The sequence below is a fragment of the Amblyomma maculatum genome, chromosome 2 (assembly GCF_055883805.1).
Source record: "Amblyomma maculatum isolate TAMU_Amacu chromosome 2, ASM5588380v1, whole genome shotgun sequence".
Classification (NCBI taxonomy): Eukaryota; Metazoa; Arthropoda; class Arachnida; order Ixodida; family Ixodidae; genus Amblyomma; species Amblyomma maculatum.
This window is the reverse complement of record NC_139345.1, coordinates 64,537,916-64,564,771: the sequence shown is the minus strand read 5'-3', so window position 1 is coordinate 64,564,771 and position 26,856 is coordinate 64,537,916. Positions and strand designations below refer to the sequence as shown.

Genomic DNA, 26,856 nt, shown 5'->3' with positions numbered 1-26,856 from the left:
CCACATGTAAACAGACAAGAAAAAAAAAAATATCCAGTCACCCTTGTCAATGTGGAAGGCTTTTAGTCATCTGTGTACCAAGTTAAGCAGTGCCATAATCTTGTACTAACCTTTACGGTTAGCTCTCTTCCCTTCAGCGGAAGCTCTGGTGATTGTAGTGTTTTCAGATAAGGTATAGTGGACCTACGGCTCCCTGTGTAGCAAGCTAGTGTAGTGCAGCCGAAAGCCTTGTATTTACTGCAAGTCAAATGCCTGCTGGTCAGTTGTCTATATACTTCGAAGAAATTTTCGGTCCAAGGTAAAGTTGGTTATAGGCAGCAGCGGCACGAGAGTGGAAAAAGCTCCCAAGTTTCCGGTGCCTTTCTTAGTCAACTATGATGCAGTTGCATTTCTGCACTACAGCAGATGCTGCATAGCACCTCAGTTAACTTTCAGACATGCTATGCAGCCAGTTTTATCAGTATGAAAATATTGTTATGCGTGGCGGCGACCATGCCAGCTGCTATTTTTGCTACTTTTTGCCAACTCTTGAACAAGCTCGTTTTTACAGAACTCATTCATCTGATGTTACTGGCACTTTTTTTTATGTCCGGATATTTGTAAGACCTTTTTGTTTGTACTTAACACAGAATAAACAGTTCCGTAAGCTAACTTGTACGTTCTCATTTTGTGTGAGCAGCTATGCTCAACACGATCACCAAGGAATTTATGTACAGATTGTTCCATGTAAATGACCCAGCTGCAATATGTTGTCCATTTTCTCCTAATTCTTGTAGCTTTTGAAACCATTCTGGTTTTATAATCTTACAGCTGACAAAATGAAAACAGTTGGCAAGAAACACTTCTTGTCACTCGAGTATAATCCTTTCATAGGGGTACAAATTGGTCTTGCTAGCCACTTGAAGAGGCTTTGAAGGCAAATTCCAAGCAACAGTCTTTGCAAAAGTACAGCGATGGAGTCGTGACGCTGTTACAAAAATCAAGCTGTATATTACACAACGAAACTTGCAAAAGGTACTTTCAAACACGTTCAGTCTATCTGCTCGAAACATGCTTTTTTATCTTCTGCTCCATTCTTCTTTTTCTTCTGTAACCTTTTTGAGCTTGTTGCTGAAAGATAAGGAATACATTATCGCATCATTATGACTGCAATCGGGGTTTCAGCCGCCTTTGGCGTCTCAAACATCCAAAACCAGTGGAAAGCTCACCTGTGACGCGACAAACTTCGCAATCCACACCCAGAGCCAAGAGCTCACGCAGCCAAACAACCTGCTTTGGGGACAGTGTGTCACCAGGTCCCTTCACTTCTGCTGCCTTCGTGCATAGAAAGACGTGTTTGAAAAGACCATCGAATGAAAATGAAGACAGAAGCAAAGTGGCTGCAACCTTTTCTAGTGCACAAATAATTTGTAGTACTACTTTTACAGAAGTGCAGTTTTTAACACTTTCTTGTCCATGCCTGTTTCCATCGATAGCCCACTATCGATGGTTTCACGATTAAAATTTTCCTGCTTTTGAAGCGCTTCTTGACAAGTGGCATCATCCAGTGGGAAATAGAGGAACCCTTCTTTCAGTTTTGCTTTTGGTTCTATTTTTTCTGCCTTGCTGCGCCCACCCTCCTGCTGCGCGGAAACGGCGGGGTTTCCGCTTAAGTTGATGCATCGGAGAGCTCGTTTTTGGATGCGAACAGCAGCAGTGATGACTCAGAAGATGAATTCAGCTCTTCAGACTTTAGCACTGGCAATGAAACGTCAAACTGACCAGGAACGTTCACAGTCATGCCCTGATAAGTTCCGCTTTTGCTGCGCGCTGATCGGAAGAGATCACTGTTCTGAAGGTCACAACTGTTATGTGCAGGGAACATCTTTTGGTCAGTATAGGGGACCTAAGCATCGCAGGGTGGCGCTGCGGGCGCAAGTGAACAGCGGACTCTCCAGCCAACGCCATGTAATCGGACGGGCAGAGTGAATAGCTCACCTGTAGAATTTCGTGTCTTTGCAGCTTCTGCACGCAGGAGCAACTCGCTTTGCGCTCGCTCACGTTCTTTGTTGCTCGCGTTGTTGAAAGCTGCTTGCGCGCGCGCCCTGACCGCAGTCTACTTGCTTTGCGCGCGCTTGCATTTCCGTGCTGAAAGAAAGCTGTCTTGCGCGCGCGCGCTTCTGCTTCTACTTTTCAAACTCGCGCTTGGACGAAGTGGTGTTTGAAGCGAATGTGCAGCAATGTACACGCTTCGATGTGGTTCAAGAAAACAGCTGACAGTGGTGGCTATTTTCACAGCACAAATATCAAAAAGGGAGGGCTGTTAGTCAGCCAAGTGCATTCTGTTGAGCAGATTATAGAATATAAGCTGTTATCGTGAAGACTAAGTGTGTGTCGTAGGTCAGCGACCACATCGCGTACGACGTGGGATTTGAGGCAAGTATTTAATTTTTATTATACCCATTTCATTAAGGCCCAAAATGTAAGGCGCATGCAACCATTCAAAGCGTTGTTTGCTTTAATTTCTGAACAGCTTGCAGATGTAATCTAGTTGGTGTCTATGAACTTAATAAAAGATACGTGGGTTTGTTCGCATCTTAGGTGCGCTTTTCCGTACATGCCGATATGTTAAATTTTATGCCGATTATCGTGCAATTGCATACTCAGAAAATTTTATACATAGCTTCCACCTGAATAGAATGTGCATTCACATGATACAAAGAAACATCAACCCTTCTGCTGCGAATGAAATATTTTCGAGCTTTAATTTTCATGAATCGCATTCAGCTCCTAATAACTGGTCCCGCAATTGATCGAGTACAGTTTCAATTCCACAGACTAAATGAGACAGTTCTGGACAATATCTAGAAAAACCAATTTTCGCTGTGTGGTTATTACTTCATTGTTCCTATAGCTTTTATATTGGTATATAACTATTTTATTCAATCACTCACCCCGCCGCAGTGGCTCACGCGTTAGGGAATGCTGGTCATGGTGACGCGGGTTTGATCCCGGCTGCCGCTCGCTGGAGGCGAACTACAAGGAGGTCTTTAGAAATATATGTTCCCGTTAAATAACCACAGAAGGGAGGGGGGATTTTCCAGGTCTCCAATACAGCGCCCCTCGTAGCCTTGTCGCGCTGAGGTGTACATTAAACACTACAAAACTAAATGACCATGTTTGCTCAATTGTATCCTTGCTTACAGGTCATTTTATATATCCTACCTTGGAGCTTCTGTGTCTGCTTTCTAAAGAAGAAACAATCTGCGTCTGAGCATGAGTTGCGAGGCAGCATATCCTTGTTCTCTTTTGTTAGTTTTGCTCATGTCGTGGGTTCGAAATGAACCAAGCGGCCCGTCTCTGTTATATGACGTGTTTCTTTGCAGCTAGCATGGACATGACCTGGCGCCAGCTTGCGATTTCCCGTGCTAAGTGTACCTGCAAGGCAGGAATTCAGGGGCGCTGCAAGCATGTTGCTGGTGTGTGCTGTTTCATAAACTCCCACGAAGATGAGTCCTGCACAAGCCAGGCACAACAATGGGGCAAAAATCCGAAGCCCTCTTTAGAGAGCATCTGAGCCTTAATGAAATGGGTATAATAAAAATGAAATGCTTGCCTCAAATTCCACGTCTTACACGATGTGGTCGCTGACCTGCGACACACACTTAGCCTTCATGATAACAGCGTTGTCTTCTACAATCTGCTCAACAGAATGCACATATGGCTGACTAACAGCTCTCCCTTTCTGACTTTCGCGCTGCGAAAATAGCCACCGCTGTCGGCAATTTTTTTAAAACCCCATCGAAGCGTGTACATTGCTGCACACTCGCTTCAAACAGGACTTCGTCCAAGCGCGAGTTTGAAAAGACGCAGGAGCGCGCAAGACAAATTTCTTTCAGCACGGAAATCCAAGTGCGCCCAAAGCGAGTAGACTGCGGTCAGGGCGCGCGCGCGAGCAAGCAGCTTTCAACAGCGCGAGCTGCTTCCGCGTGCAGAAGCCGCAAAAACACAAAAGTCTACAGGTGAGCTGTTGCGACAGCCGGCAACACAACAATACACTTTCCCACATTTCGAGCGTCGCAGAACCACTCCAGCCATGTTTTAAACTCAGCTGTGACACCTGTTTGCATGCCTGCGAAGCCACGGCAGCGGGCCGGCGCGAGCACTCTCCAAGAGAGGTAACGCGGGCAACGCGAGCAGAACACGAAGCCGCTGGAACATGTTCGGTCAAGCGCCGCATCAGCGCCGCGCCCAACCAATGGTTCAAAATTTTGCCGCTTGCAGAGGAGCGCGCGCTACAGTCGCGCAGCCAAACTTGAGGTTGGGTTCCCTATTACATGCCACCAGCAGCGCAGGGAGTCGTGTTTTCTGCTAGAGAACAGCCAGGGGTCGACCTCGGCGTAGTCTATCTGGACTACTGTTTTCTTTCCTAACTCGGTGAATACTGTACACAAAAAGCTAGAATTTACTGCAATTTTGCATTGATCCCTGTTGTAAAAAAATGTATATTTAGAAAATTTTTTATTAGTGGCAAGAAAATTTGATGCTTTTGTGTGTTTGTTTTTTACTACAATTTTTTTTTTTTGCTGATAGTTTTTTTTTTTATCACTTACTCACTAAATATGTTGATTGTCACTACTACCATTGTGAAGAGGAATTCCTCCTCTACAATTCCATATTAGACACTCCTCTATCAAGCAAGATTTGTTAAAGAAAAAAAAAACATTAATGACACCACACAAAAGGCACCCCTTTTCCCGCGGACAGGAAAGGGTTAAGGTGAAAGCCTTTCTAGGCTCATGGAACGAAATCCTGCGCGGGTGATTTGTGCGCGAGATATGTCATATTCCACAAGATTAGTTCTTGTCTAGAGTTCCTGCCATCTGCAATGCCACACATGAACGCACGCCAAGGAACGCCACGCGACAGAAGCGATGGTGTACGGTCCAAACTCACACTTGTCGGAGAAAGTGTGACAGATACTGCGTCTCTCCTTTCCTATAAACCGATTATAATTATATGTAGCACTGCAATGAACGCCGATAGAAGCAAATGATGGGAGAGAAAGGGTAGGCTTAAGACCCCTTAATTTTTTGTTATCTTGTTTTAGAGACCACGTCCACAAAACACAAATTGTGCTCAACACAGTGAGAATTAGATGTTAAATTATGTAGAACACCAAAGGCTTCCCATAGGTTTGCTAAAATAAAACTCTTCTATAACTCTGCAGCAACACTTGCATGCAACCGGCTTCAAAGCAGAATCACTCTTCACACACCCACCTTAGCCTTGTTCGTGTCCGGATTCCAAACAAGTAAGTCAGGAAGACCGCTGCGACGATGACGAAACTGACGAGCCAGCAGCTCGCAGACTCTTGCGAGCACAACCGGGCCAAGGCAACGCACTATTTCCTGCACAAGTAACGCCACTGACGATCACTTCAAAATGTCTTGGCAACCACATCTGAATTTACTGCACAATTACGTGAGCACATAAAATAAAGGTTGTTGAAATGATGGCATGAGGAAAAATATTTCAGATTTTAGTGCACTATCAAGCTGAAGAGGAATATGAAAGGGATGTACAATCAGTTGAAAAATTCACACTTGCATGCTCTGGTAAGTTTAGAGAAATGCCAAGCTTCCCGGCTTATAATGTGGAGGTAGTGCTAGGTTAGATTCGGAAAAACATTGACTCAGTAAGCAGAGCTTAGTAGACATCCAACTTTCGGATCTTGCAAGGAACTCAATTTTGGCTCAACATTAAGAATATGGCATTCAAAACTTGCCATTATTGTTAGCCAAGTAAAAGACTGCTGTTTACTCTGCAGTTCGCAAATAAAAGCGAGTGCATGAACCAATCGGAGAGACCAAAACTCCTAGCTGGCACAAGTGCAATGCTATACTCAATGTAGCTGCAAAGAAAATAAAAAAGGCTGGGGTACACACGTTGAGTATATAAGTTAACATATGCACAGTTGGTATCACCTTTATATAGAGCGTTCAAGGGATGAATTTCCCTGCAAACAAAGCCAGATTTCGCCACAGCTGCAAGGTTGCAGAGGCAACACTAGAATGAAAGTAGTGGGACAAAGACCAACAAGCGAGGCAGACATAAGCACGCTGCCCAGAAATCAGAGGCTGAAGTCTGCACGCTACCCAGAAATCAGAGGCTGAAGTCTGATTTCGGCATTTGTAGCCTGGTATACCCTGCTCGAGCACTGTGCACAAGATTGATGGCGACTGTACATAGGCTACTTTGCATATATATAAAGTTGGGTACATATTGGCTGGCTGCATAACTATCAAAAAGATGTCCTACACATAGCAAAATGCTGCGCTAAAATCGTTTAATATAGATGGAAAGGTTAGCTGTACAAAAGAATGGTGTCGTTATACACAAATTTAGCACACTTTGCTGGAAAAATATCACACAGCATCTAAATCTCCTTAGTATGTTACAGAAAAAAAAAAGCGAGGAAAGCTTCAGCGAAATTGTACAAATGGGTTTTTAGTTGTGCTGCTTCAAGGCAAAACTGGTCACACGCATTGAAAAGGATGTTTGTTTCTAGCATGAACTTTTTTTACTGTGCATGAGTTCAGTAGTCAAATGTCATAGATACATAGGGCAAAGCCACTCAAGGGTGGATAGCACTGCTATGAGTAAACATGGCTAAGATGACATGGGAAATGAACTGGATGTTACGGTTTTGCGTGATTCTTTGCTTATGAGGTTTAAAGCCCCAAGGCAATTCGCGTTATAAGGGATGCCATGGTAGAGGGTTCTCGATAATTTTGACCACCTGGGGTTGTTTTATGTGCACTGACATTGCACAGTACATGGGCGCCTTGCATTTTTCCTTCATCAGAACTTGGCCATCGTGGCCGGGATCGAATCCGGGTCCTCTGGCTCGGTAGCAAAACTCCCTAAGCGGCATCCAAACGGGGGAGCCTTTTTTTGAAGCTTCCGCTATTTCTAGGTCTCTAGATGATGACTGCTAAATGAAAGTTTTTTATTTAACTCACATGTGTCACAACCAACAACAAGGAGAAAAAGGCTGCCAGCACAGCTTCAAACACTCCCTGTGCCTATTCTTCACAAAGAGACCGTGCTTGAGTATTCGCGAGATAGTACGAGATTTGTAGCTGGTACTCCAAAAGCTATTTGCTAAAACACAACAATTACGCACCGCTCATACCAAGTGCATTTTATGAATTGCACACACATTGAATTTGGCAAGAAAAACATAAATTGCTGCAAAACCCCCCAAAAATACGAGTGCATAATGAAACACTTCAAAGCATCGAGAAAAAAGTTAACCTAAAAAAATAAAAGCTAATTACCTGACATGTTTTATTGTGGTCATTTTATATGTAGCAAGAATTTTCAGTTGCTTCGGAAAATTGCAGCACAATGACTGGTTACGATAGGTAGTGCGGAATAGTGGAGAGGACCAGAAGTTGTGATTTTGCACTAGATAAGCTGGCGTGTATCGAATTAAATGGAACATTTAAAGCATACAGTCATTCTTAACTAAGAAAGCAGATTTAAACATGCTTTTTTAAAAGTAAAGGTGTGTTAAGTCGTTCACTTGATGATGGTAAATTTATAAAAGTATGCATCGGTATGCACGTGCCACGCACGACACGTTAGCAATCATTTACACAATGCATTTTTGTGTAACAAATATTCTGACTGTTGCATTTAGCCGTCGCATTCCAGACGCGAAGGTGGTACGTGGTAAATAGCAGGAGGAAAGCACTGTAGAATAGAATTTTTCTTGTCGTTGGAAGACTGTGCTTATGGCGGCATAGGATGGAGCTGTTTTATTTATTTTACTACGAACATTCTATAATTCTGTCTCCTCTGAGCAGGGAGGGGAGCGTACGGCCGTCCACTTTGCTGTGACCTTCCATACAAACATACTCGTTTGTTTTGCTGTACTTGGCGCAACTGATATACCAAAGTAGTAGGTACTGTTCAACCAGTAAAAAGGAAAAAATATTTCTTCGTTGTTCACAATAAGCTTTGCCACAGCAGCAGAGCACGCTCACACAACGAACTGAAAGGTAGCACTGTAACAGTGCGATCTGTACTGAAGCAATGGCCCATGTCTACCGCTGCTGTGTACACATCCGTACACTAACCTAACCTAGCACTAACCTGAATATCAGTGCAGCTGAATCGGTCCCACTGCACCAAGCTGGACTTCCCGCAATGGGCATTGTAGGCAGCTGCAACCTTGTCCTCTAGCTCCTGTGGACAGAGGCGTAACTGATTTGAGAACACCCAGTACAGCCAACTCGGAGTAACTAGAACTCAAAGGACATTACAAATATTTGCCACCAATTATGCAGCGTATAAATTAAAAGGCGTGTTTTTAATAAACTCTGTGGGGCCGAAGATTCAGTTTCAATGGAGTGGCAGTTTGAATTGAAGAGCCCATGAAAATCTATTTATTAAAACTATAAAACGCACACAAGTAAACAGGTATTCCATCAGTCCTCTTATCTCCGCAAAAATTGTTAAGCTAGCGTCACTAACGCCGGAAATAATGGTGATCGAAAATGATGCGCTTCTCCCCCCTCAACTCAACACGCTGGTGCGTAGGAAAAAATTAAGAAAACAAGCTGCAGTGGCACCCTACCATGCTCCGCTCCCCCCCGCGTCACTCGGAAGTATCCAATGAGTGCCAGCAAGTCCGATGATGTCACATGGAAGGTTTGCGTCATATGGGAAGTTTGGTGAGGGAACATATTGCCCTAATCGGTTGCAAGCGGTCACCAGGACCACTTTTGAATCATTTTTGGTAAATTATCGGCTCCGAGAAAAGCTCCTAAATTTGGCTCGAATACTCACAAAGATCACGTTTATGGATTTCTTTCACTAGAATCTTGGAGAAAATACCGTTTCAGGAGCCCTTTAATGACAGTCCACATTGGTCAGCAACCGGTTGACAGCAGACAGTTTATTCTGCTGATCAACCAATCCAAGGGCAAATATTTTGTGCCACTGAGAATACGGGATTGTAATCAATAAGTTTTCATATAAAAACATACGAAATAATGTTCTCAGATGCATTAAACTGCGAACACATTAAAGTGCCTTAATATTTTTATGTTACTATAATTCCAGTATTGGGTAATGTTAAAAAAAAAATTCAGGGGTCACTTTGACTGTCTAAAGTGGTGAGAGGCGAAAGCCTTTCTCGCCGCAACTGCTACGAATTACTTCGAGATCATTTATGTGGTTGGTCCCGCAGACTGGTAGCAGTCGCAAATGCTCGTTCGACGGAGTAATTGCGATGGCTGCTATTGGGTTCCGCCACCAGTCTGCCGTGCGGTGCGACAGGGGCGGAGCAAGATGTTTAATGGTTGCATCAGGCGCGCACCCTTGCGACGGCTGCTACTGGGTGCCGCCATCAGTCATGCGGCGAACAGCTGCGATTATTGATCGATGATTAATTTACTAAGTATTGTTTCGTTGTGACATTTGGTAGGTAGGTTCATTATTACTACCATTCTAATCATTAGTTGGGCCTCATTGGTGTTAGGTGTCGCGAAATGCACATTTCGTTCACAGACACGAACAATGAGGCCTTCCGCCTCAAAGTTACTCGTTTCATTAAATATGCGAAAGACAGAGTGCAGCAAAGCACCAGCTGATTTTTTTTGCGGCAGGGGGTAGGGGGGTGGGTGGGGGGGGATACTGTGCAGGTGAGGAAGAGGAGGAGGAATATTCACATATGAAATTTCAAGCGCACATAAATATTCCACCTTTTACATTTGGAGCACCAACAAGGGCAGACAGCAGTTAATTTCAATAGGAAATTAAGTATACAGGCTGATTAAAGAAAAAGTATAACTTTGAGATCTGAAGGCACCCTTTTTTAAAGATAGAGCCAGAATAGTAGATTCACTATCTTGAGCTAAAGTAACTACAAATGTCTTCTAGTGACCACTACTTCTCCACTTTTCCTGAGTTGTCACTATTACCTGTATCGTACTTTCTGAGATGGCCTTGAATGCTTCGATGAAGTGATCTTCCCGGTTTGCAAAGAAGCAATCCGAGTGGAGGTCCAAGGGCAGGGCCTGGTATGCAGATCGAAAAGCATCTGGTATGCCGCTGACATAGATCACATCCCAGCACAGAATTCCAAAAAGTGCATGAAATGTGGAGCCTTCACCGTGGACCCCTAAAGGAAACAGGCAAAACAAAAGAACCCTGTTAGAAAAACCTTTAAAATTTAAAAGGCAACAACTTTCACATAGTCGGACGAGAGCCATTCATAGAAGAGCGAAAGAAGGTAGACTCAAACTGATGCATTCCATATATATTATAATCTGATTAAAATCGAGAGAGCACTGCAAAATATGATCCTGTTGGTACTACACGCAGCAAGTTAAACTTCAAATATTATTAAACAAGGCGCTCCTGATGTAGCATCACAGCGGGGGAGGTCGAATGGTACCTGCAGTTGAAGTAACTGGTCAAAGTGGTGCGAGTGGGATGTCTAGCCTCCAGGTGTATACCATGATTGTCTAGTCACGTTTCGGGCGATTAGTCGAAGGTGCCTTGCTGCGTCGGCTCTTGTCAATGGTATCTCGGCAATGTTGGTTGTATCGTGAGCCGATCGAGCAGATCGCCAGCTAAGTCGTTGCTGACAATTCCGCTATGGCCTGGTATCCACTGGTAGATGATTTCGTGACCCTCTTGTAATGCCTGGTGGTGCAGAAGTCATACCTCCGCTACAAGTTGCTCACGGTCGCCATGGCTCAAGACCGCTTAAAGACATTGTAGGGCAGGTTTGGAACCGCAGAACATAGCCCATTTTTGAAGAGTTTGTTCAGAGATATATTTTACAGCAGCACAAAGTGCGGTAAGTTCTGCTCCAGTAGAGGCAGTCATGCGAAATTAGATGGAAAATGTTTACTTGTCTCGCAGGAATGACGACGGAGCAGGCAAAACTAACAGGGGTTACCGAGCCATCTGTAGAGACATAAATACGGTCCCACTAGTAATTGTGTAGCATGAATAGTGTCAGTTGCTGAAGGGCTGGCATTGATAAGTTTGATTGCTTCGATATCCTCGGAACAGCAAGGTGCACACATGGGAGCTGCAGACACCACAGTGGCGACGGAGGTCGTTTTGCCAGAGTGAACTGTTTTGGGATGGATGACTGGTGTATTGCTATGATCTTTGCAAATGCAGAATGTGGTCTCTACAGAGGCAACTGTGCAAGGTGATGCTGTGGAACGCTTGAAATATGTCATATGTGCATTCACAAACAGTCTAGAGCAATTTACGTCGAAAGCGGGTGGTCTTTGGCGAGTGCAATACTTCCCAGTGTTGATGCTCTCTAAGGAAGGCACAAGCATGTGCGAAGGGCCTGCCTGACCTTGGAATACCTGGAGGGCATGCAAATTAGTCTTGCACGCGTTTGAAATACGGGCGTACTATACCGCAGGAATCCTAAAAATAGTTCTCTGTACAACTGCAGCATTGACTGTACTGACGAGCCCCATGATTTTCTGCCAAAGAAGCGAAGTAAGTGAGCGATGGATGTTAGCTTGTTTTTCAATAGGGTGCAATGGTGGACTCCATGATAGATTGTGGTCTATCAGAATCCCTAAGAAACAATGAGTTTTGTAGTAAGAAATGTTATGACCATCGATGCATACTGGATATGGATTCATAGATTTGTGTGTAAATGCCACTAGTGTACACTTTTCCAGTAAAACCGTGAGACCAGGGAGGGCGATGAGTGTTAGAATAAACAAAGTAAGGCTAAGCACACCACCCTGAGGCACGCCACGGTGGGTATACACTGGAGTCTAGCCACTTTCACACTGAATAAAAAATGATCTTCTGGTCAGATAGCTCTCGATCCATGCACACATTCAACCACCGACGCCCACAGTTTCCAGCGCATCAAAGGTGGCTGCATGGGCCACGTTGTCGTAGGCACCTTTGACATCAAGAAAGAGTGCCACGGAGCGACATTTCAATCGTTTCTATTGTTAAACCGTGGACGCGAGCTCAACGACGTTGTCAGTAGAAGAGCGAGCCAAAAGCTGGCCATTGCTTTGGGGTATAAATTATAGTGCTCAAGGTACTACTCAAGGCGCGTGGAAACCATTCTTTCCATGACCTCTCCCATGCAACTGGCCAAACCTATTGGCCTGTAAGATGTGAGCTCGAGCGGAAATTTCCCTGGTTTTAGTAGGGGTATCAGCCAACTAGATTTCTATTCCTGAGGAACAACACCATCGAGCCAAGAGTAGTTATAATGTTTGAGGAGCTCTTCTTGCGCGTCGCTGCCAAGATGGGACAGTGCAGCGTATGTGATTCCATCTGGCCATGGTGAAGACGAATGCCTACATCTTGCAAAAGCAAAGTCGAGTTCCACACGAGAAAAAATAACATTCATTGCTAATTCCCATGAGGCAGGGGAACAAGCTGGGAATCCGAGGTAGTCGTCATACTGGCAACTTTCTTAGAGAAGTCAGTTGCTACCTCAATCTGTTTACGATCTTGGTATACAGCCAAAGCACAGAATGGGTCTTTGCTGTGGATACATACGAAGGCCCCGCACAGTTCACCATATGAAGGACACGGGCTTTCGGGGATCCAATTGCTGGCAAAAGGACTTCCAGCGCTGGTCCGCCAGTCTATCCATTCTTCGCTTGCTTTTTTTTCTGCATACGTCTAGAGGCTCTCAGATCAGTTAAGCACTTGGTTCGTCTAAATCGTCTTGGTTCGTCTGTAGCGTATAGAAGACTCCTCGTCCAGCCAGCAGGATAACTGTATGTACTGGTGTGCCTCCGAGTTCAGCGATGGACCACAGTGATTCGAGCGCAGACATGTGATGGACGTCAACTGCAATGACATTCTTCAGCGAGTTCACCCGAACGTCTTTAATTTCGTTGGTCACGAGGGCCTCAAGTTGAACAGAAACAACTTGCCTCTTAAGCCGCCTCATGTTGTCAGATCGATGCACAGGCAGGATGAGAATTGTGTGCTTCAGTGCTTGGCCATTTGTCTTCACCGTCGACTGACTTGATAATGAAGAGGCTCTTAATAGTCATCTTTTGGTCCTCTGGCTGAGGTATGTATGTTTCAAATTCGCCTTCACTACTGTCCTCACTGAAGTACAGCATGGTATTCTCCCTGTCAGAGTTGCTCATAAGAACTGGAGGATGGAGCTGCCAGTCTGGTCAGATGCCCAGGAGGATCCAGGTTCATCCCCGTATAATGAAGGACGACGTCCCCGCGATACACGCGCAAAAGACACTGAAAAACGCAGGAGACAGATAGAAAGCATTCCACAGGGTTGCACTTCGTCGTCTTCCCCCCAGCTGCATGAAAATGTGTCATAAACAAACGCTGCTCGATTCAAGGCACACGAAAAGGGTGCAGCGATGAACGTTGATCGTGGATTCGGTATCTCTGTATTCCAGAATGAAAGCTCAAACTACGATGACAACAGCCCTTCTGTGAACCCGAAAAGCCACATGTGGTTTAAGCACACTAAATGGGAATTAAGTGGACGCATCCAGATGGCTACAATGGGTCTATGGTGCTTGTACGTTACTCTGGACGACGTATCTTGCGTAGAACCCTTGATTTCCATCTCTTCTGCATATGTAACCCATACATAGCACTTCAGAGTTTAACTTTGCGGTCACCTGCAAATGTTTTGGACGAGGTGCACCCTAAGTGCAGGATGGGCAGCACTTAAACTTGCCAAAAAGCTGTACATATGAAATGATATGTGAGCTCGTCATATTTTGGACTTTGAAATAAGTCCTTGGGGCATGTTTTTTATTTCCCGTGGGTGTCGTGGCCACCCTGGCGACAACTTTTCTTTTTTTTCCTTGCACACTGCTAGCATCAGCGTGATAATGTAAGCTCGCCACCTAGCTCTGCAACCTGCCAGCTTAATGCGGTCACTGTACTGTATGTGCACTGTGTTTACAGGTACCAATGCGAAAGACAGACACAGACATGACAGGAATGAAGCGTAGACTACCAAGTATTGATTACACACTCGCAAGCTGGCTTCTGTCAACACACGTGGTGCACAGAGCAAAAATGAACCACCATTGTGCACTTGGCCCAGTATAATGCCTTAGAGCTCCCATTAATTGCGACAGTGGACAGCAACCTTCGTGTAAAAAAAAATTCTCTAGTGTGGCAACAATAAGGTTTCCAAACTATGCCTCTCTGACTTCGCGGAAGCGCTGCTGCCACTGACTGTTATCTGCGCTTCAAGTCAGCCCATGGCGTCATTGGACCCATTTCTCGACCTTGGCTTGAGCAGCCGAGGTCGGCTTGAGCATCCGAAGTGCATTTATTTGCAATGTAGTTTCTTGCTGCTGCCGCACTCTGCGACAGCCGGCCAAATCTTCTGTGCTCGTGAATTCCAAGCGACAATCTGAGTGCGCCGTACGAGAAAAGCATGCTAGTGGAGCCGTTCGTCTGCTACGTGCATCGCAAACATGGCAGCCGGCGGCATAGTTGGGGGCCATGTTGGTGCCAGTGCATACCGCCTATAGTTAGGATATGTCTGTACAGCCTTGCATTTCATTAAAGAGTACAAGCAGAGCTTCCCCATGTATGCGTAGCAGTTCCTGATGTTTCATGCACACTAACGGCTGCCATAAATATGGTTCCTGCATCTAACAGCAACAACGATCAACGCAACATGATATGAAGCAAAGCAAAAGAAGCAGGACAACTAGGGAATGTGCATCTGGTGAAAAGGCCACGACACTCACATTAGGCTCTGTCAATGTTCAAGACCTTGCTATCGAGTCCATCCTCCTCATACAGCTAATGGTACATGCTATGCTATCCAGTGCCAAGCTAAGCTGACCTAGGAAATTTTTCTGCCTTCAAGAGGAAACGTGCTGCAGTGGCAGTTTGCAATTACGAACATTGTAAGGGGCCCTTGCCTATTCACGAATCAGATAGTGGCTTTTGGCAGTTGTCACTTACACGTCCGAAATTTGTTCAATGCATGCCAAAATAAAGATTTGTTGTCTTCAAGCTGTGGCTTGCCTTCGTAGAAATAGGAGGCAAGCAGCACTTGTGATTTCTTATTCTACCATTCTGGAGTAGCTGGGCAGCTATGGTGTCTTCCCACTTAACATAAGGTTGTCTTAATGCGTTTGCATTACAAACCTCATGTCAGGAAAAATTGTGTCCCCCATCTCTATTTGAAGTGAGAGAGGACAGATAGTATGGAATGTTGATAACACATGGAATCCAGAGGGTGGATACTGCGGATGGAGGAGGTTCTGAAGCGGGCAAAGGAATAAGCAACCTGACGGTGGTTCCCACAAGAAAAAAGACTGGTGGGCGGCTACCATGGAAGGTGAGGAATAAACTGAGCTGAAAAAAGCAAAAATACCGGAGTGGCACACATTCTGCGGACGTCACTCTCCCATTGTAGCAGTTCTGTGTGAACTTCCATCGACAGTTTAACGGATGTCACGAAAATCGGCGCACATTTTCGTTTAGTCAGCACGCCGCAAAAAAAGCGCACGTGGTGTCACGGAGACGCATCGAGAAGATTGGGGAAATCTATCCTTTTTCATGCACGGGTTTCGTGTAGCTTTGATGCGCATCAGCGTCACTCTCTGCTCATCACTTGGTGGTGGTGATGATTCATCCAGCGGAGAAGCCGCTAGTAGCCTCCAGAAAATTTACCACGCCTGGCCAATGATGTTGCGCATCTTGGCGGGAGGAAGAGAGGAGATTTGCGTAATGAGTTGCATGTATGTGCGTGCCTACCTTGGCACGTTGTAGCAGACAGACGCGGCGTGCCTTATAAATTGAGGTCACTTCACTTTGGCAGGCTAGCCTGCAGTGAGTGCCATCATCGAGTGCTACTACTCTGCTCCCGAGGTCAACCTGCTGTTCGGAAAGCCCACTAATCTGCAAGAGAGTGGCGCTCGTCTACGAGACGGCCACATCGGAACTCTCCAGACGTTCGGTCTGCGATAGTGCCCAGTGAACAATTTGGTGTTTATTTGTTCTGACTTATGTATTATGTATTGTTGTAAAGCCTCTGTGTTTGCAGCCTCTTTAGTCGCATGTTTTGCCTTCCTTTTGTAAACCTTCTCTGTGTGTTTAAGTATTAGTGAGAATTCCTCTGTACCATCTCTTGCTGTATAAAGTTTGTTTTGTTTTTTAACTCTGACTCCGACCCTTACTCTGACTTGAACTGGTAAAAGCTGGGCACCAAACGGCCACCACTTTTTTCACTACAGGTAGCTGAGTTCCGGCTTGGCTTGTCACGCAAGTCGAGGACATCTCCACTGAGACCGGAACGGCTGCCCCCATACACTCCAAGGGTGCCTGGGAGTGTGCACACCAATAGCGACACATCGTTAATAAATTACAATTATTAACGGGTGACAACGGCACTGTGTAATACTTGTGAGTTGGTCTTGTGGAAGCAGGACCTACAAAGAGCGCAGTAAAACGTGTTGAAGAGAGCCCAGTAAGCCAAAATCCATCAAAGCCTTTGAAGAGTGAGACATTCACAGATGAAACACCCTGCTCTTGATGGGGAAAACGCGTTGAAGCATGCAAGTGTAAATAAGTACAAAAAGAAAGGGCTAAAAGTGCAATAAAAGTGGCTGTGAAAAAAAAATATGTGATGTGTCACGTCGTGGAAAGCGGAATATCTATGCAGGCTAAGATACTAAGGCAATCAACATTAATCTGGACCCCTCCACTACAGTGTGCCTGACAGTTCAGAGTAACTGTTCGGCACAAGAAGCCCATTACATTAATTAATGCTTTTATCCTCTACAGTAAGGCTACGAAGTTCGGTCAGGCCGCGGAAAGTCAGGGGCACTTCCGTCCCGTCTAATTCTCCCAAGCGGGGGCGAAAGGAGGAAAGAAAAAGCTGAGAGGAGGACTTCTCCCTCGCGCCTAAATTTTCCCCTCGCACTGACGGCGCCGCCGACTGCGCTGCGTGGCTTGCTTCGTCGCGTGAACCGCTGCAACCGTTACGACTCCGCTCGTTTTGAATTAGAACTGTCGTCTGCGTCGGTCGTCTGCGTAGCCTAGCGCTGTGAATTCTCTGCGTGTTGGCTTGTCGGCCAAAGTCGCGATTTTTCGTCGCGGTTCTTTTACTCTGTGCATCTCATTCCTGCTGGCTCTTCGCCCCTTCGTGAGACGAGAGACTTGTCTGCGTGCACCTCCAGTTCCGTGGACCCATCTCGTCTGCTCATTGTGCTGGCCATTACAGTCGGCGATATCCGCTGTGTTTCGTGTTGTTGAACTTGTTACCTTCATGCACTGTGGAGAGACGTGCGTTTCGAAGAAGACGGTTCTTCCAGGAAGGGTAGTGTAAATTTTTAATCATGCATTTTGGTTATGTATAGCGCAGTGACATGTGATTACTTGCATCAAATACCAACCACTAGGTAACTAGAACGCAGGTATTTGCTCATGTTTCTACATTGCTTTGATGGTATGGAATGCGTAGAATGAATATGTGCATCATTTATTTAATTTCATATCAACTGTACACATGCTGACAGAAGCAGTGCCGGCAAACTGGGTTCTTTTGTAGTGATAAAGCAAGCATGCAAGATTACAATGTTAGCGCAGAACACATAACACTACTGTAAACTGTTAGCTATGTAAAGTGCGCGTGTGTGAGGGATACCTTGTCGCATCTTTTCATTTTCTGTTTCACGTGCAGCTAATAAAAAAGAGAAACGATATCTGCTGTTCTCTGTGCTATTTCTTGCTGCGGTCGGGTACGCTTGCTCGCGAGCGCCTGCGCCCTCGAGAGCGCTATGTTTGTGGTTTTTCTTTCCATCACACTGTTCCTGCCGCGAGCCGGTCGCATGGTCGCGCCGCGGCAGAACGATGATGCGGTAGAAAATCCACGGGCAGAGCGTTTTCCCGGGCGCGGGCGCACGCGAGCGCGCGACCCGCGCTGCTTGAAGCAGCCTACCGACACCCCCTTCAGCGCACCGTTTTTTTGGACCAGTCCGCTATACGGCCTCCCCCGTCAAGTCCATTTTTTACGCGCCCCCGCCCGCTATAATCCTATAATGGGGAGTTTGGCGCTAGCGTCTGTAATTCGTGGCCGCTGGGAGGTATAGGGAGTTTCACACCCCTGGTTCGGTATTCGACATTCATGGCTGCCCTATGTGAAAACAAATATGGAAGAACACGCTGTGAAAACAGGTAAAACAGCACATCAGCATAAGCAACAAGCATACAGAAAATTTAATGCACTATGAACAAACTACACGAGAAGGCATTTTTGAGAATTCATAATGACAGAGCTAGCTCAAGGGACTGTATGTTGGTAATTGCATCGTCTGATATTAAAATGGCTGTTCCATGTTTGACACTACTCTTACGAATAAACTTGGCTTCTTGGCAACCTTTGCTGGCAATTTTTCTAATGTAGGCCGATTCCGATTTCTGTGATGAAGTCTGCTCTGGTTTCAAAACTAAATTTACTCATAATAAATTTATGAACAAAACCTCTGTGCGTCTCAAGGTTAGTAAAGTCGGGAAGCAGCACACTACCAGAATTAAACCTAATCCATTTGCCGGGACACTAAATTATGATGCAAGGCTAAGCAGAGTATGGGCAGGAATCAACGGCTGCTTTACGTGTGGTGGAGCCACTGCTCCACCAGTGGACATACATTGGCAGAATCACCTTTTGGGTAGCCTTGCAAGCTGTAGTGTCGCAGTGCTACCTCTTCTACGGAGATGACTTCCATTGTGGTCCCATCTCGTGCAGCAAAAAGGTTGGTGCGTCCAGGCACCATGCGCTCAGCCAGCTGACCTTCTATCTCCACCTGAAACGGCACAGCCACACTGATTCGCTCAAGGCACATGACCAGAAACAATTCGCAGAGGTGGACTGTGACAAAGCCAGGCCATTTTAAAATATAAATTATGAAAAACAAGGTCTTCCCACATTTACAAACACTAATAACAGGTCTCCGATTATGGTGCACATATTAGAACCTGGACTGAGACTTCCAAACTACCTCATCACCAAGCATAAAGTACTAGTAATAATAATAACAGTAATAAAAAAATGTATATTGCATGAATTTTATTGCCATCCAGTATACTGCAGAAAGCCACCCGGCAGTTCATTGCTTGACACTACTCTTATGAATAAACTTGGCTTCTTAGCAACCTTTTCTGGCAATTTGCCTAATGTAGGCCGATTCCAATTTCTGTGATGAAATCTGCTCTGGTTTCAATACTAAACTTACTCGTAATGAATTTATGAACAAAACCCTTGTGCATCTCAAGATTAGTGATGTCAACACATCATTAGCCACGGCCCTCTGCATTGGGCCCTCTATAATAGATTCCCACCATACAGCTATTTAAACACCAATCAACCTTTACATGAGCAATCGTAGATTCACCTGTGGAAGTGCATCCCATTTCTCCAACTTCAAGAGGGCGTCTAATGCAGGTGACACACCCTTAGGTATCTTGGCCGCCAACCGGCTCGCTCGAGTCGTCAGAGCATGACGGGCAGCGGGGCTGATGCTGGGGTCGTTCAAGGCTTCGTGCAGAACCTTCAGGGCCTGCAGCCAGTTCCAACCGTTTGGAGAAAGTTAATGATGTTTCATAGGCATAGAACTCGTACTAGCAACTAACAGCTAATGACAATGCAGACCACTCTAACTCAACACACTGCTATTTCATGTTCTGTTCTGCTCAAAATAATTGGAAAGAAAGATTCATAGGTCGACGTAAACATGCTGCTTAGCAAGTCATGGTCATTTTTCTTCGCTGCTTTTGGCCTGCAGTTCCATTCAAGTTATCTTTGGCTATGCTTAACACTTAAAGTGAATTCAGAGAACATAGTATGTGTTCTCTTCTCTATTTTTTTTTTTTTTTTTCAGTAAAGCACTTATTGAATATGTCAATATGACCTGCATGCAAAATAACTGCGTACCTCATTGGGTTTTCCAAGGTGAACTTCCAGGTTTAGTGCCAGCCGATCCCACCAGTGGCCTCTACGACTCTGGCAATATAGCTGCAACATGAATTTCGCGCAGTCAGTACCAGTTAGTCGACACTTACATTAAGATGACTGCAATCTCTGTAATCTGGCAGTTAAATGCTATCAGAGACTGACTTTCCAATTACCGTTCGACTAGACCATAAATTCTGCCCCACTGGGGTGGCGCAGTGGTTACGGCGCACGACTACTGTTCCCAAGGATGTGGGATCGAATCCTGGCCTCGGCGGCTGCTTTTAGATGGAGGCGAAAAGCAAGGCACCTGTGTGCTGTATGATGTCATTGCACGCTAAAGAGCTCCAGGTGGTCAAAATTTCCGGAGTCTTCCACTACACCATCTCTCATAGCCCGAGTCGCTTTGGGATGTTAAACCCCACAAACCACAAACCACCATAAATTCTCAAACTGGGTCCGCTGGAAACCTTGGGTCCCTGAGCCCTTTTCAATTCTCCAAGTGTATAAATTCATGCATGCCTCAACCTCAACCTTCCCTTTACAAACTTTGTTCCAGAACTATCTTTAATTCCTTTCTGCAGGGGATTGTTTTACAATGCAGCCTGGCATCAACAATCAATTTCAACCCCATTTTCTAGGGAATGTGCATATCTGTGCTCTTATCTGAATGGGAGCCAAGACACGGGTTTCTCGGTACCTTTTGAAAGCCATTTCTTATGGATTATAATCACCGTCAAATTTTTCAAGATTGGCAAACAACAGCAGCAGCAGGCATTGCCAGCATTTCCTACCCAAACAAATTCCTCTTGCAACGTGTAACCGCTCAGCATAAGGAAAGAAATGCAATACGAGCAACAGTAAGTGAGTCATGAGGTAGTGCATGGAAATCACTTATACAGTGCATACAGCAAGATGGTATGCTTTGTTTGCTATCTTCCAATTAAGGTTGAAAGTCCTCGCATACTCATTAATATAAGCCATGCAAACTTTAAAGTGCTCGACTAAAACCTCAAACTGAGGGACAAGTGTTGACAATGCCAAGCCAGCAAAAGCTAGCAAGTCAAGCTTCTACGAAATAAACATCTACAGCTAAGCGTTAATGTTGAATTTATTCCAGGGGAGAGGCAACCTCCCAAGTGGCACAAATTATGCTAAGAAGAAATTCAAGTGCTTGGGCGAGCAACCGTCAAACAGGTCCATTGGAGGGCCTACTCACTTTCTGACCAAGGAGGTCTTGAAGAACCTTGATGGCGTGTCGGTGCTCCTTGAGACGCTGCAGCACATCAACACCCAGACAACGACACCGCGTATAGACGCCACACATACTGAAGTGCCTCAAGAACGGTGCCAACAGCTGGTCCCTGCAAGAACCATTTACGCATTTACAGAGCACTGCGACAAGGGCGCCACAGGTGTAGGTGTCACCTTTCCTGACGTTCCAGTGCATCACTGCTTTTCGCAAGTTTCTCTATGTCATAAAACAGCTGCTTGGCCTTGTCCCATTTCTTTTCAGCTGTGGCCTGGATTAGCTCTGTTTCCAAGACTCTTGATGCTTCATATCTGCAGAGAGAGGTCTACGTGTCACATACGAGACGTACGAAGCAGTCTTGGTAGCTCTTATAATCGCATGAAAAAGAGTAGTGAAAAGTACTCTGAAAAAATAAAAAAAAGAAAAGATGTCACTATTCAATACCTAGACTACACATATTAATGACATAGCTGTGGGGCTGCTCCAAAGGTAATTTCTTAATGCCAGCCAAAACATTTCTTTGTAGAGCGAGTGCAGCTGGGGAAAAGATGGTTATTTTCAACTGCTGCACCTGCTGCAGTTGGGCGCTCAGCAAGAAAACTTCCTAGTTTATGCTGCAATGTTTCACCAGAACGTGTCACCATTCTACATCATGGCCAGGCTCTCATCCAAGTCCATCTCACACGATGAATGCAGTTTAATGAATAGTGCAACTATACCCCAAACACAGTAATGCTGTCAATCTGTATAATTTTGGGAGCATGAAATAATTGTAAATAAAACTCAAACAGGGTCATGGAAACGCTCTGTGTAACCAAAGCAAGCTATGGGCTTAGTTGTTAAGCATTTGTCACTATTATAAAGAGATGCACTCTGAAAGATAAAATGGGTGATGAAGAAAATATAAATCTATCTGCAAGTCAGTGAATATCAGCTGCACATACGATACAAACAAATTAACTGTTGCTGATTATGTTCAGACTGTCAAACACTGCTAACTATGCATTGTGCTGTTTCATCCCAAGATGAAACTAGGGAATGAAATGCAATCTCAAATTTTTTGACAGATTTTTAAGCCTTCCTCTGTGCAAAGTACTGTCGTATTTGTGCCCATGTAGAATATAATAAGCAGCACATTATGGTTCGTCTTCCCCTAGATTTCCTGGACCTTTGAGCAATTGCTGCTGCCTGTCATGCCTGCTTGCAAAAAAGCAAGCAGAACAATGGATTCCACAGGTAGTACCACCTGCCAGGCAAAAAGAAAACAAAACAAAACAAAAAACAGCCATGTGACTTGTCCATCCACTTAATTGTTTCTGCTTTTTGTATTGGTTACTACTTGGTCTGGCAGGTAGCACATTTCATGCCCACTGTTCTGCTCACTGTTCTGCTCACCTTTCTGCACATGGCAGTCCGAATCGAGAACAGTTCCTCAATTATTTAAAAAAAATCATGTTGACTTCCATTATTAATTACTTCTCAAGCAATGCAGATCATCTACTGTATGCATGATATATGCAAATAGAGCAGTAGTTTGCACAGTGGAAGGTTTTACAATCTGCCATGCCTGAATGTAAATATACACACATCCCACCTGACCAAGTCCAGCCGCGAGGAGAAAACAGTACATGTCCTCGTGACTTGGTACTCTGGAAAGACCATCTTGCCTGCCGCAACAAGCTGCAGGCCGTATCTGCACAGACAGGACATATGTGTTGCTTTCAGCATGTTCTGAATGCATCAGTAGATACACTTTGGAGATGGGAGACATTACTCACACTTGAGGAGTCTCTCCTGCCTCCTCCATGTCCCACGGTGTTCCCAAAGAGAAAAGCCTGAGCAAACGTCTCCAAGCATCTCTTGGCTCATCACACAGTCGCCATGCAGAACCAAGGATATCAAGTGCTCTGCAGTGCATAGGGATGATTTGGTGTCAAATGGGTTCAAATGTGAGACTTTAAAACAGATCTTGTCTACAGACTTGATGGATATTTTTTTCTACTGTGGCTACTAAGGTGTCCACCAAGTTAAAAGCAGCATGCTCCCTCGTTCATCAGCTTTAAACAGTAGTAAACTGTAGCATACAAAGAGAGAGTAAATGAAAAAAACTCATGCAGAAAAGTTGCAATAATAGCATTGTCACCTTGTCTAAACACAGTCTAAACTTTTCACCTGAAACTAGGTGTACGTGAGTATTACCTTTTTAGAACTGAACTGAATACGAGTAATCTAGCCTCTGTACCAAACTGAATAAAAATAATGTAAGTGCAAACTAAATCAAACACAGAGATTAATGAAAGGACCAAATCAAATACAAATTGTACATTTGTACGATTATTTGCTGCGTGAGCAAATATTAGTACAAAATGAATAGAGATGCAGAGCAGAGATGTGCTAGCAGCAGTGCTATAGCTCATCCAACTAAAACAGCAGCTCTCTGAGGACACATCAGAGACCTGCACAAGGGGTACGCAGCACAAAATCGATATAAACCATGTTACCATTATGCCATGGAGATAAGATAATTGCCTTCTGCTACTAGCGGCAGTGCTACAAATTAGTGCCACATCCGAGTCGATGACACGGATATTGTTATGAGCTATGACCTCCCATAGCGAGCGTGCCAAGCCTGCCTGAACCCTGTCAGAATGCCCAGCCATGGAAGCCGTAGGTTTGAACCTTGCTGACACTACACGAATGAACTGTATCAGAGTGTTGAACGTGCAGATCAATCATGGCAGCGCGCTGTATCATCATTGGAGGTACCTTCTTAAACAGCCGCCAAAGAAAACTATGGCGTATTCATTTCAAGCTTACATGTTTATTTGAAAACTATTCAAAGACTGAGACTGTATCTGTTTCATTTCAAATAATTTTAAACATGCACTAATTAATTTGTTCAGCAAATCAAATAGGATCAAATTCTCCATATTTCAAAGATTTACACTGCTACAAGAAACTCAAAAGCTGACAAATAGTATTTTTTTTTCTGAGTTATAGCTGAAGAAAGCTATGGCTGCAAAGCCACCAAACTCTTCCAAAAGTTTAAAAGAGGCAATAAAAAGAAATGCAAACACAGCAGTGTCCCCCTGCTCTGCTGTTTGCCTTTCTTTTCATCACACTTCTACCAGGGTGGCAAAAAATTATGCTAAGGAATATAGTCATCCAAGGCTAGAGTCGTTCATGATACATTCATGGATGACTTTAGCATATCTTTGTTGTTATGGCGCAGGTACAAAAGCAGCGACAAGAAATTCAAATGATAGAGAGGGCGGGCACAACGCTGTTCACGTCTCTTTTTATCGCAGTACTACAAACTATTTTCACAAACACAGATCTTGTTTTAGCTTTCCCCACCGCAGTGGTGCAGTGGTAAGACGCCCGACTACTGTGCCGGAGTACCCGGGTTCGACCGCGACCGGCGGCGGCTGCGTTTCGATGGAGGCAAAACAAAGTGGCGTCCGTATGCTGTGCGATGTCAGTGCACATTAAAGATCCCCAGGTGGTCAAAATTACTCCGGAGCCCTCCACTACAGCACCCCTTTCTCTCTTTCCGCTTTCAATCCCACCTTCCTTCCTTCTTTTATGACATGATTCAGGTGTCCACAGAACAAATGTGACAGATACTGTGCCTTCCCTTTCCTGTGAACTAATTATTATTATTATTTATTTAGCTTTCACTGAAATTTTTGGCATCTACTGCACACACACACAAAGAAATGGCTATAATATCAGCATTTTTTTCTTAACACCATTCCTCAGCTTTATTTTTTAAATAGTTTGGAAGTTCGCTTTGTTTTCCTTAAGCCAAAAATTTCACTACACAACAAATGCATCACTTCAAGCCAATACAATTAAACAACTCTGCCAGAAGACACAATTGTAACTCAACTATTGAATAACATTTTGCCAACACCTACAAGGGAGTTTGCCTTTAAAACTTGATGCAAAAGCCCCATACCGTTTCAATACTAGCTCTTGAAGCGATGTTTGCCTGGAACCAAACAGCACAGGCTGCTGTTTGCTGCAGTGGTCCAGCAATGAATCAGCAAGGCTGCCTTTGCCTTGGCCACCAGTCTTCAGTTTAAATACTTGGGCTAGTGTCTTGAGTTCATAAGGTGAAAGGAGGCGGAGTGCTACGCCCAAATCTTTCAGATTTCTCGCTGCCAACGAACAAAGCAATCATCAGTATCATTGCATGCACACTCGAGCTTTAACAGCTTACCGTCTTCAATGTAGCCTTTGTCTCGCAAGGCCAGAAGGACTGGGGAAATGTCATGGGCAATGTCAGGGTACCCAATTTTTGATGTCCTCCGCCACATGTGCTTTCGCTGAAGAAGTCGAGCAAGAAGCTTTTGACATTTTTCTGTCCAAAATAAGAATGCACGATAAGGAAACACTGCTCTATTTGCTGTCTTAAGAATTGCGCACATTTCAGAGACTATATGCAGATTATTGAGAAATCGTTAAGGGCGTGGCATCCTACAGAACACAGTGCCAGACCCAACACTCACCATCAGCAGCTAGGAATTCAGAAAACATTTCTTGCTCTTGTTCACTGAACAGATTCCAGTCTTTGCTACCTTTTACAGAATTTATAATTAAAACAAGGTTGTCTAAGTAGTACGGACTCTTAGCAACAGCACCATCAGCAGATTCCTCCACTGGACTTGGTACAGTTTGGACAGTTGAATTTGACTGCTGGAACTGGTTGTTGTCATCAGGTGCTGGTTCTCTCAGCACAGGCTTCGCTAAACAACCCGTCCTTTCTGTCACACCACCAGCTTTTTTCACTGGGCTGGTAAATGTAGCCGGACTTAAATATTTACTTTCTATGTCACGTTTCTGCCGTTCTGTCAAAACACTCTGCTTTAAGTGAATGACCGATGTTGCACGCACTGTACACACAGCATCAACGCTCGCGGGCAGTTCACAGATGCATTCCTGGTCTTTTGTATTATCTTGCGAACCTTTTTCGCGCTCTACGACCGCAGACACAGCGGTAACTGCTGAAGGGCAAATTTTTTCACACTTTCCACGAATGCATTCTTCCCGTTTCGTATTTTGCGGACTTTTCTCACTTCCTTTCGGCGGCACGACACTGATGACTTCTACGTCACTGTCATCTCCACTGGGTAATAATACCGCGCGGCGGAGCTCTGATTTAATCTTTTTACTTGGACTGTTCCCACATAACTTGGCAGTTTTATTCTTAAGTGACAACTTTCCACCTCTTCTTTTTACCGCTGGTGTAGGAGGCTTCACACGCTCTCCAGCTGTCTTGGTCGGGCTTGAAGAGACAAAAAAATTTGTGATTTTGGTCTGTGCAGCTGACATTGTAAACCAAAGCAGCATTTAATGTCAGAAAAGTGACTTCTACTTCACCCCATGTTCGCGAGAGCTTCGAGGAAGTTCGCAAGCCTAGCTGCAAAAGGTATCAAAAGGGACGCAATCGCATGTGAAAACCCGTCCTGTGCGCCAAACCACTGCCAAACCTTCACGCGATTTCGGCAATTTCGGTACACAGCTCACCAAACGAAAACTATACGAAAACTGCGAAAACGGCGCGAATGCAAGCAATGTGCTGTAGAGAGATTAACGAGCTAAAAGAATGAAGCCAAAGAGCAGAAGG

General features: G+C 44.7%; 1 protein-coding gene across 2 annotated transcripts; it reads right to left on the bottom strand.

The window, feature by feature from the left end:
* Nucleotides 1-127: 127 nt before the first annotated feature.
* Nucleotides 128-26,789, bottom strand: LOC146198828 (fanconi-associated nuclease 1-like). Of its 2 annotated transcripts, XM_084594316.1 has the most exons (15): nucleotides 25,739-26,788; nucleotides 25,450-25,590; nucleotides 25,186-25,387; nucleotides 23,003-23,131; nucleotides 22,819-22,917; nucleotides 21,401-21,535; nucleotides 21,192-21,336; nucleotides 19,955-20,035; nucleotides 19,416-19,580; nucleotides 18,686-18,827; nucleotides 9,975-10,174; nucleotides 8,143-8,235; nucleotides 5,262-5,390; nucleotides 1,209-1,314; nucleotides 128-1,110 (listed from the first exon to the last, which is right to left on the bottom strand). In XM_084594316.1, the coding sequence occupies exons 1-15, from the start codon at nucleotides 26,577-26,579 to the stop codon at nucleotides 1,031-1,033; spliced, it is 2,688 nt and encodes an 895-aa protein (XP_084450442.1). In that variant the 5' UTR covers nucleotides 26,580-26,788; the 3' UTR covers nucleotides 128-1,030. The 2 variants fall into 2 exon arrangements, with proteins under 2 accessions (XP_084450442.1, XP_084450443.1); XM_084594317.1 differs by lacking the exon at nucleotides 8,143-8,235 and having other exon boundaries at nucleotides 25,739-26,789.
* Nucleotides 26,790-26,856: the final 67 nt, after the last annotated feature.

What these genes read in the sequence shown, in the direction of transcription:
- LOC146198828 (XM_084594316.1), bottom strand. Translation starts at nt 26,579, where the DNA reads ATGCTGCTTTGGTTTACAATGTCAGCTGCACAGACCAAAATCACAAAT. An exon ending in AATGGGATGCACTTCCACAG is followed by an intron (nt 18,828 to 19,415) that starts GTGAATCTACGA and finishes GTGCCGTTTCAG; the next exon opens with GTGGAGATAGAAGGTCAGCT. An exon ending in CGGACACGAACAAGGCTAAG is followed by an intron (nt 1,315 to 5,261) that starts GTGGGTGTGTGA and finishes CTATGCACGAAG; the next exon opens with GCAGCAGAAGTGAAGGGACC.